The sequence below is a fragment of the Mycena indigotica genome, assembly GCF_014461135.1.
Source record: "Mycena indigotica strain 171206Taipei chromosome Unknown Mind.scaff0010, whole genome shotgun sequence".
NCBI classification, from domain to species: Eukaryota; Fungi; Basidiomycota; class Agaricomycetes; order Agaricales; family Mycenaceae; genus Mycena; species Mycena indigotica.
This window is the reverse complement of record NW_023503009.1, coordinates 1400320-1411911: the sequence shown is the minus strand read 5'-3', so window position 1 is coordinate 1411911 and position 11592 is coordinate 1400320. Positions and strand designations below refer to the sequence as shown.

At 45.4% G+C, this 11592-nt stretch overlaps 1 protein-coding gene across 1 annotated transcript; it reads left to right on the top strand.

Annotated features, from left to right (window-relative positions):
- Window positions 1-285: 285 nt before the first annotated feature.
- On the top strand, window positions 286-2175 carry MIND_01124800 (uncharacterized protein; the record flags this gene model as incomplete). Its single annotated transcript, XM_037367802.1, has 6 exons — window positions 286-426; window positions 481-513; window positions 561-1018; window positions 1069-1501; window positions 1543-1719; window positions 1765-2175. The coding sequence occupies 6 exons, from the start codon at window positions 286-288 to the stop codon at window positions 2173-2175; spliced, it is 1653 nt and encodes a 550-aa protein (XP_037215634.1).
- Between the last annotated feature and the right edge of the window lie 9417 nt (window positions 2176-11592).

Genomic DNA, 11592 nt, shown 5'->3' with positions numbered 1-11592 from the left:
CCATCGTCAACTTCTCCCTGGCCTTCGGCATCTCGGGCTACATCTACCCCCGCAATTAACTTCCACAATGTAAGACCTCCTTGGCAGTACACCTACACAACAAATCAATTTAGACCTCCCAGAACTCGAGTCTCAACTCAAACCCTCTGCCGCCGGTATGTCTTTCCTATTCCTAAGTTTGACAGGCTTATCTAAGAGATAGATCACACCACGCTTCGGAATGGCAAGTCCAGAGACTCGCTTTCCCCCTCAAGCCAACACTTCTTTCGTAACACCCCGACGGTCATGTGGCACCGAAGAGCTTCCTTCCCCGTCTTCATCGTCATCGAATCGCACATCTGTCAGCTTTTCTTCGAGTCCCTCCCCTCACCGTCGTGGTCCCCGACATCCACTCCTACGCGCAACTTCAACCAGTATGGTGATCATGTAAGCCCTTTTTTGTTTGTGCACCGACGTCACGACTCAATTTAGACCTCCCAGAACTCGAGTCTCAACTCAAACCCTCTGCCGCCGGTATGTCTTTCCTATTCCTAAGTTTGACAGGCTTATCTAAGAGATAGATCACACCACGCTTCGGAATGGCAAGTCCAGAGACTCGCTTTCCCCCTCAAGCCAACACTTCTTTCGTAACACCCCGACGGTCATTTGGAGGACGTGGCACCGAAGAGCTTCATCCCTCCCAGGAAACAGATGTCTTGATGCCTCTCCAGGAAACAGCGGAAGAAAAGCCTATCGGGCCCCGTAGAACCTGGACTCCCATCCACCTCCACATTGACATGATCGCTGTGGACTTGTGGATAGATAATAATAAGCGGGCGTCTACAGCTAATACCAGAACAACTGGTAGTGTTTTAGCTGGACGTGACGCCAAATCCACTGCCGTCGCTTTACTACATCTTCTTGAAATTCATTCACACCACCTTCCACAGCATATTCGTTACTCTCCCCATCCTGGCGTTTACTGCAAGAAAACCGACTCCATTAGTTGGTTGAGGGAAACTGATCACGATATTCTTCTGTGGGTGTTTTCTCCTTGCATTATGCAACACACAAGCTCATTTAATGCAGGGGAGACCCATCAGCACCATTTTACGAACGCACTCATGGAAGTGGGCCCCTTGTTGAACTGTATACATCTGGACTCGAAGCTATCTTTGAAGACAATGACCTCTGGGGCATGCGCGGTCAATACAAGATTCCGCTCATATGGCCTGATACCATTTCCTCTCCCAAGCGTCATGCCAAATTCTGGGCAGCTGGGCGCTGGACTGCACTCTCCATCATGCATCGGCGTGGTGTCGCACCGTTCCCGCTGAGCCCTTTCTTCCTACTCTTCGTTATATATGGCAAAGAAGGGTTACGATTGTCTCTGGAGACGATCCGCACCTTAGACTCGGAGATGGGCGCGCGACTCTCACCCTGGTTTTCTTTTGGACGCTTTCAGGTAATCGACGCCCCGAGTGATGCCGTTGCAGTCCTGATTTCAGCAATATTGCCTAGCGTAAGTGATATATGATTGCAATTCTCGTCTCATCTTTTCAGTTGGCTATCATAAAACATAGCCGGACGGTCGAAGAGCATGCAGGGCTTGGCTTGACTCTGGCTTTGCACGTTCTTCTCGGTTTCGATGACGAAAATCATAGTGAGATTGATGCCTTTCGTCAAGGCTTTCGTGGTGTATCCCAAGGAGGCCCGAGTGAAGGTCAAGACTCCCTCACCGTACGTTTCGTTCTTGCTACGTAACTGAGCTGAATGTTGGTGCAGAGTCTTTTGGAATATTCCACCCAGGGCCTGACCTTTGTAGCCACCATCTATGATAGAACCATCAAGTCTTTGGATCAGGTGCTCTCTGAGTTGCGATTCGAGTTCCATGGGGAGTCCGACGACGACGTTGCGATGACCTTATCAAAACTTTTCCAAATTCGATTCATTCGGTATCTTCATGGTCACGGACATCCCAGCACCTACTTGGACCTAGTGACGCCAGACGAGTTTGATCGACATCGACATGACCCTCTTCGGCACGGTAATGGTGTTTGTGGTCCCAAAGGAGCAGTGCAGAAAATCGGCCAAAAAGGGAAAGAGGAGAGAAAAGAAAAAGGGGAATTTCCAGTTTATAATCTATCTAGCGATAGAATTACACCAGTCCTCATTGAAATTCCAGGCAAATACTGATTACATCATTGTGCTTATGTGTACTGATACAGATCTGATGTAGCAAAGAAACAGAGGAATTATCCTTGTCTAAGTAACCTAGTAAATTGTCAGGCTTCCTGTATTAATTGCTATGGGGTTGTGGCATGTGACAGCATACTGTAGTCGTCTGTATGACTACAACGTCACGCATCACGGTCAGCCCGTTGTGTTGTTATCTGAGCGTGGCGTCATGCACCACACTGGTCTGGTTGTTGAGGTCCAAAGGCGTGACACCAGGAAATATGCCCTCAAAAAATCAAGTAAAACCATGGCCCAGTTGTAATTTTTTTTTTGTCGTCATGCATAGAGATGGCGAGGTTCGGTTCGGTTCAGGTTCAGGGCTCTTTTTGGCGAACCCCGAACCTGAACTTCCGGTTCAGGTTCGGCTTTTACCTGAACTCTGAACCGAACTTCGTGTTCAGGTTCAATCCGGTTCAGTTCAGGTTCAGAACCGGTTCGAACTTTGAACCTATGTGTTCATAATGGGCCACCCCAGCGCACCCGCGGGCCCATCCGGGGTGGCCCACACTCATCCCCATCGATGCCCCGGGCCCGCGACGGCGGCGCGCTTTAGTTAGCAGGCCGCGGATGGCCTTGTGTGCTGGCTGCCAGTTGCTGTCAGATGCATTCGGGCTACGGTGTATCAATTTTGTGGGGATAACAGCCACAGGATCACCCACCTTCCATCAGCGGCTGTCGGGAGGAACACTGATTGCTCCCGGCATGCAACCCCATTCGGCATTTTCGTCCTCCGGAGGACCTTATGCCGGCGGTCCGGCGCCTCCGGCGTTCGGCGTTCGAACACGTTCGGACCCGGTTCAGGTAAAGCCAACACCGGCCGAACGCCGAACTGAACTTCAGGTTCAGGTTCAGCCTTGCGCTGAACTTTGAACCTGAACGCGCGTTCGGTTCGGTCCGGTTCAGGTTCGAACCGGAAGGCCGAACCGGACGCCGCCATCGCTAGTCATGCATCACACTCACTCAATTGTTATTGTTCCGATGCATGATGGCACATGACGGTTGTAGTCATATTGACGAGTACAGTACAGTATGATATAATTAAAAAATCTGACACAGGGTTACAAGGTCAGGTTGTCAGGCTAATTTACTATTTACTATAAGGGCAACCTCAGAGGTCTGAGATCAAGGTCCTAGCAGGGGAGACTAGAATCCTCTCCAGAGGGCCAAAAGGGAGGTTTTCTGACATTACCCTCCCCCCCTTTAAATGTGGCGTTCTGATGCATAGACCGGAAAGGTATTGATTGTCACGGGTGGTGTGACCCGTGACGGGCTGCGAGGATGGCCAGTGCAGGTATGGGTGCAGGCCTGGTACCCCAAACCCGCTGGCCTGCAGTTTGGCCTACTGGTTTGCCAGAAGTCAGCAGTCAAGACCGGGGGCTGTCACGTCAATCTTCAGCACCAAATGGGCATCTGGCCAAGGACCGAGGAGCCCAGACTGTGTCGTGACACCGTTGTCCTGCAATAACCCAACATTGATGCATATTCGGCGGTGCATCCCCCTTGGTTAGATGTTGCGGGCCTCGGATGAGTGGGCTACCTGTCGCCCACTAGCGAAAATGTGGGTACCCATACCCATGTACACAGGCCCGGGCCATCAGCGGGGACGGGTATGTGCCACCCCGGACTTACCTGCGGGGTGGCCCGTGATATGAACACTAATTGTGTCAAACAACATGGAGGCGATGTGTTATGGTTTGCCAGGGTACTTACAATAGAACTCCACAATTTTCTCCAGGGCATAGACATGGTTGAAGCAGACCCACTGGTCGTGCGACGTGTTGCAACCTGACAAAGTAATTCAGCCACTTATACCTCACCCTAGCATGCAAGATTTCGTCTACTTCCCATTCCAGAACTCCATCATCAAGGTTTGGAGGGGCTTGTCATAGCTGGGATATCACAGTTGGGTATCAGTGTTGGCATCAGATGGCAATGTAATAACACAAGCACTTGCAGCTTGATCATTACTTATTATATTGGAATACAGACTAGTTCAGTTCAAATAAGTGAATTTTACATGATATATAATTCGAGTTATAATGAGAAAGTGTAGTATTTTGCAGTTATTAGACTTAAATAACTCTAATCAGACATTCATATGATATCTCACACTGCCATCACAGGTATTTGCATTTATATAGCTGAGAAACTGCTTTCTGTAGGGCATAGGTATGTATACTTACACCTATGATACATAAAACATGTCAGATCAGCTATTTGCACAAGAGATCACACTGACATCACAAGGATCACACAACTATCACTTGATTTGTAGGCCCATCAATTCCTGATTGGGACCGACTTCCGGGGGGCCTGTCCCTTTTAGGAGATGCCTAATGCGGCCTGTCCCTTTTGGGAGATGCCTAATTAGGCATGTCTCTTTTGGGAGATACTAAATGGGGACAAATGTCACCACAAACACCATTACCGTGCCCCCTGAGAGCCCGCAACCTCGTGGAGACTATGGTCGGAACTCCGCAGCTCCCATACGATGTTCAACTCACAGTAAGGCCTCTTGCGCTTGAGAAAATCGAACACCTGACTGAATTCGACTACGTAGATTATCACCCGATGCAATATGGGAAAAGTGGTTGAACCAGTCATCAAAACCTGCTTTTTCTCTTTCGAAGTGAATATCGACAAGTTCTTGATGAATGCCCTGCAAGAACCGTGTACAATGGATGATCCAAATGATGCCACTCTATTTGATCGGTGGCTACATGCGCAAAATTTCGGTAGGCCGCAATTTCACGGGCTTGTAGCGCCCTCCTTGGGCTTGACGGTAGTCTCAGTGATCACTCACTGGCTATTCGCAGAGCAGATCCGAGTGTAATCATTATATCAATAATTTTCATCCGAGGTTTTCCCAGAGGACTGTCAGTGAATCAAGTTGCGAGCGATGAAGGGGATGCTGCTTCAACTTACTTAAGTTGGCACCTCGGACGCGACTCTTGACATCTTTCGAGCCAGTTGACGCTTTCACTGCCAATAATTACGGGTCAAGCCTGTGTTGAGAGCTGAAGGGATACGCTGTGAAGCTGGAGGAAGCCATTGGGTTGTGGTCGGCATTTATTGGTCCTGCGTAACCAATCTCAGTACCTTAGTGACCGTCCAGTTCGTGGTAAGAAATATGTTTATGTGAACAATGGTTCACATGAGAGGGGGGAGCTCGCCAAATCCAAGTAAAAGCAAAAATATATATGTTAATACAACTGAATTACTAATCATTAAATACATATTCATCCAAATTCATACCATAATCATTGAGGGTGAATCCAAGGGCTGCTCTTCTTTCTATATCAGCCTTCAACATACGTGAAGTATCTGTATCTTCTGGCCGTTGTAACCTAGACAAAGGGAACCTAGACTTGAAAGCTATTCCATCTAAGGTCTTGACTCGTGATATGGCAACAAATGATAATCCTGGGGAAAAGTCTTTAGGACCAAGTTCAATGACAGCTTTCAAAAGTGTCAGGCCCTGGCTTTTGTGAATTGTGATAGCCCAAGCTAAAGCTAAAGGAAACTGGGTTCTAGAACAGGGAGTACCATTGGTTTCCCAATTTGTTGTTACAGGAGTAATAGGCACCCAAGAAGGATCAATGCCTGTCCAACCTGGAGTTTGAGGGCCTATAATCACATTAAGAAAGAGTTTACAAGAATATTACTGTGCAACATACCTGAGTAATCAGGACAAGAAATAAATACCACTGCTGGAAGGTCCTTTTGAGGATCTGCATTAGAGGCATAACAAATCTTCTGGACAGTGCCTTGTGCACCATTCACTAATCCCTTAGAAGTCCACATATTTCTAGTGATCATAACCTTTGCACCCTCTGAGAGGGAGAATCATAGGATGTAACCCTTCTGCATCTTCAGGAGATCCTTTCTTTGACAAAGCCTTGTTTATCCGATGGTGTGTAGCCTTACACCGAACTATAGGTTTATTGAGTTTTGCCAAATTTCGAAGATTAGCATCTTCAACCAGTTTATGAGTTGGCAGCAAGTGAATAACATCACTGAAAGTAGCACGCTCTTCAGCAGACAGTTTATCCCAGAAACGCTCTGAAAGCAGAGTATAGTCTTCTTCAGTCACAGCATACTCTCGTAAATGATACAATGCCTCTCTGAAGGCTGTTTGACGGGGATCATCACCTTCTTGACGGAAAACCCGAGTAAGAGTAAGAGACTGTTTGAAGGTTTCATATACCATTCTTCCTTCAGCAGCAAGTTGGCCTCTTGGCCCATCTGCTTGCTTAGTAGAAAACAAAGCACTATCACCCACAGGTGGGAGCTGGAAAAAATCTCCAAAGATTATAGCTGATTGACCTCCTAAAGTTTCCTCAGCTTTAGCTGGAAAAATCTGTCTGAGCCTACGGTCCACTTTCCCTAAGATTGCCCTTCCAATCATTGACTTTTCATCAATGATAAAAATACGCATACTATGCCAGCGTTGCTGCATTTTCTGAAGAGAGGCAGGAGCTAATTCTGAAAAATTACTATCTTTTGTGACTGGAATAGAAAGTGCAAAATTGATTGTCCATCCTCTGATTCCAAATGCAGCAATTCCGGTAGGAGCCATCCGAATAACAGGATCTTTACCATCTAGCTCATCTGCATATTCCTCTCGCAAAGCAGTAGTAATAGCACGAATAAGCACTGATTTACCAGTCCCTGCAGTACCATCCACATTGATTCTGAGTGGCTCTGGTGATTTCCCAGCTTTTAATGCTTTGACATATGCCATAACCTGAAGGAAAAGTTGCTGTTGTTCCCCTTTCAACTTTGTATAATCCTCTGGAGGGAGATTCTGGATGGTATCATTAGGGAATTGTTTAAGCTGTTCAGGCAACCATTCAGTTGCAGCTTTGATATCAGCCATGGGAGGTGAGTTTTCCACCCAGTTGTAACTGATATCTAATTCACGAAGGCCTAATGATTTCAGTAATGAGTCTGTTGTTGTTACTTCTCCTGACGACGCCCAGCCTCACGCATCCAATCTGCTTGAAACTGTGCCATTTGAGGATCATCATCATCAGGTGCTATACTCTCAGAGTCTGATTCAGCATCTGGGTCTTCTTCCTCATCTTCTTCCTCAGCTGTAGGCAAGGTATCATGTCCATGTGGGAGATTGAATGGTACACAATCTGTTTCATATGCAGTAATCCAGTTGTCATGATTTTTTAGCAAGTCTGCTTCCTGTACAAAAGGATGATGTAGAATCATATGAGCATAGCACCAGTTCTCATAGACATTTTTATCAGCTGTGTCATAAATAAATCGAGGCCAGATATTCAATGCATAAGGTAATGCAGAACGGCCACCTCGCCGTGATAGAGTTTTGCCATTGACAGTCCAGTGCCGAAGGAAATGGAGGAAAGTTGTTTTCTCTAACTCTTCTTTCAATAGTGCAGATATATTGCCAGTAAGCCTGGTTCTGTATGCCTGCCGTAATCCAGTTTTTGCGAACAGTATTGCCTTCAAAGTCAATCTCTACATCTTCTTCTTGCTTTGATACATTGACATTTCTGACTACTCTTGATGATCTAACCATAGGACAGTCTAAGAGAATGTGACAGGTTTCTTGAGCAGACATATCTCTCTCAGCAGCAAAAGCAGACAACATCTTCTGATATGCAATTTGAGCAGCATCAGAGTCATTAAGAGAGGAAACTGCTTTTTTAAGCATATCAGCCATAGTGCTAGATTGAGACTCTGCTTTACTTGCATATTTTGCTACATAAGCAATCACTGCATTCTTATTTAGTACAGGCCTAAAGTCCACATTAGCCCGCCATCCTAAAATCATAACAATGTGATGAGCATTTAGGAGTTCATCATTTCTTCTTGGATGGAGCTCAGGATGCATTTGACCTGGTTCTGTATGTAAACCTGTTGTATTTCTCAAAGGTTTAGGAAAGTGAAACCGGCAAAAATCCTTATGTGTATTTTTGTCCCTGCGTAAACAATATCCTGGAGCGCATTTGGTATGTCTTTGAAAACGATTCAAGAGCTGTGCTAATTCTCTCTTGGTATCTTGAAGAGTATCAAAAAGTTGTGCAGATGGATGAGTTTCAGCTGGAGGGTGTTTCTGATCAGGATTCATGGTAGATATTAATGGGTCCCAATAATTGATGAATGTTTGAACATCTTCATCTTTTTTGAGATCCAGTTTTTCTACATCTGGAGCATCTGAAAACCAAAGAAAACCATGTATATGACTGCTTCCTCGATGCTGCCATTCATATCTCCACCAAAAGTCTTTGATCTGAAACTTGACTTTCATAAAATACTCAAAGTAGACCTCCCAACGTTTCTGGAAATAATATGCTGCAATAGCTATAGAGAAGATTAGTATGCTTATGTAATCCAGAATAATTAATACACCATACCTGGATTCTCATTTAAGTCCTTCCATCTGGTCCTATACATATCAGGATCATTTATATTAGGATTCCATCCAGGCATATGTTGATGTAAATCTGGCCATTGAATATCTGCAGCTGAGCAGGTGAAAAAAACACTAGGACAGCCAATATCCCGTATTTGAGCAGTTAAATCTTTCCGTTTACTTGACCAGAATGGTCGAGACCCTTCAATTGGTGCAGCTGACCTAGAAACACGCTGAGCTAGATGATCTGCATTATTCCCCTCAATCAATTCTCTGATTTCTTCAACAGATAATGAGCCATCTTCTGCATGACTACGAGCATACCACTTTGATGCTCTCTTTGCTCTTTGTCGAAAAATTGTATTTAATGCCCAGTAACGAAACCTGGGATGCCTTGCAAATCTTCCATCTTGATAGCGCAGTAGATGTGCTGCCCATTCTTCCATTGTTACATTCTTATGACGAGTTTCTTTGAAATCTGCTTGTCCAAAGGGGAAAAGAGTAGGAAATGCATCAATAGCTATAGGATGTGCACTGTTCTCATTTATTGGAGTACCACGCACAGGAGGCAAAGTCAAAATAATCTCAGGATTATTCCCAGTAGCAGCTGCAGCAAGTTGCTCAAACTCTGTTAAGCCAGAACGAATATTTGGTGCAAAACCTCCAGAAAACAGTGGTACACCTGGATTTTCTGCATTCTGTTGAGGAGGGCCTTGATCCAAATTTGGCTGTAGATTTTCTACTGTCACATTTTGAAGCTGATTCATAACATTTGCATCAGCAGCAAAGGTGTTTAGCCGGTTCCAATCTATTTCAACCTGCCGTGATCGAAAGGTTGGATGATGCTGTTCCAAAAAAAGACAACCACTGATGTAAAACTGCCTTTCGGACACGAAAGTCCTCATTGACAGTTTCCTGGTTAGCTGCAGATTGACGACGGAAAATAACAATTTCACATTCCTCTGGTAGAAGAGGAACTTTATTGTGAAATACTGCAGTATCTCGTGGAAAGTTACAGATATGCCCACGATAAGCATATTGGCCTCCATGAATCTGCCATACTTGGGTAAGGGCATGTACAGGTGAAATCAAAATTTCCTCCATCTGGGTTAAAGGAGGTAAAAGAGGAGCAATTCCAGGATCCATCTTGTTACCATCACAGAGTTTGTCAGACTTTTGACATTGTTTGCATTTTCCATCTTTAACCTGTAGATCAAACCACTTCTCATGGCAGGAGTTACAAGACTCCAATTGAATATCCATTAATTTTTTACGGACATTTTTAAGCAAAGCACAATCCTCAGCAGATATAGCAAGTTGATCTAGAGGATCTATATCTTGATTCTGATTCACAGCAACTGGGTCTGCTATCTGTGGATTTACCTGCTGAGCAAGTTCCTGTTGTGCTGCTTGCATCTGTTGTACTCCTCTTCTCTGTTCTCTATATGCACGCTGACGGGCACGACAATGTGCACAAGTTTGGAAATTCCCAAAATCAGCAGAGGGCTGATAATGCTTTCCTGTGGTACAATAGAGCAAATTTTCATTATCTGGATGTGGATCTCTAGCTCTTCTAGTAGTTTCATCAGGTGCAGCAAGAATTTGAGGTTGTACTTGATTCTGAGCCTGTGGCTGGACCTGTGGTTGGTCTTGTAGCTGAGCCTGTGGTTGAGGTTGGTCTTGTAGCTGAACCTGTGGTTGAGCCTGTGGTTGAGCCTGTGGTTGAGCCTGTGGCTGTAGCTGGGCCTGTGGTAGTTGTTGAAGTCCTAAAGTAGGAGATTGTGGTGGACTTTGCATTTCAATATCATCATCATCTGCTTGTGGAACTAAACATATTTAATTTTAATTTTATTCTTTTTTATTTTTAAAAAACAAACCTGGCTGTAACTGTTGAGCCAATTGTTGCAGTTGATTGACAGGAAGGCCCATGTATTGATTATCTGCATGACCTTGCTGAAAGACATCAGCAGCAACTTGATTATTTTGAAGACCTAGAGCAGCTAGCTGTCCAGCTACCTCTTGAGAGAGGCTAAGATTTCTGCCATGATAGGGAACCTGTACTAAATTTGGTCTGCTAGGGCCAGCTTGAGGTTGCCTGCGTATATGTGGGCTATCAAGAACACGACCCTGTCTTTCTGCATGTTGAGCAGCTATTCTTTGGCGCTGAGGAGTATTTGGAGGAGTAGCCCTATATAGTTATTATTGTCTGAATAGAAACTTTAAAGTAAAAGATACATCAGGAGCCAAATGAATATCAGTAGCAGAATACTATAGACACTTGGAAGTTGCATCAGCCCTAACTATTATTTTAGTCTAAACAAAAATTTATAAGGGATTCTAAGGACAATACCCAGAACAGAGAGGGAGAAGGGAAAGGGAAGAAGCAAGCACAAGAAACAGTCTTAAGTGGCCAGCTGCGAGCATTATCATTCATCTGAGCTAACTATATCAAGCCAATCTGCCTGAAAAGCGTTGCAAACAGCATGTGCTGTCAACGTGTCAAAGGTGACACGGGAGATCAGCCGAAATCACCCGGATGACAGAGGTCACACACGGGTGACAAACGCTCGCGCGTTTGGCTGCGCGCGCGCGCTGCTTACCAAGCGCTGACTAATATATCCAAGGAGGTTATTCGCGCAGGTTACGACATCAACGGGAAACGGTACCCTATATCAGAAATGGGGGTCGCAAGCTCCCCCCATCAAAAGTCGGATTTATCTCGGTCACGTGAATGGTAAGCTGATTACCCCCCCTCCCAAGATTGACTAGAGACAACTTGCCAGCTTGCAACAGGTCCACCACCATGTTCTACCGATTCGACATCCTATCTATCCCCACACTCTCTACTGCCGTCTACGCCACACGTCCCAGAGCGAACAACATCGTTTCTATCGAGATCAAATCGAAGCTCTGGTTGGTTTAATGCTGTTCGGTCCAAGAGGTGACTGATCGAGCGATCGAGCAGCCTAGGTCTCACGCACTTTTTG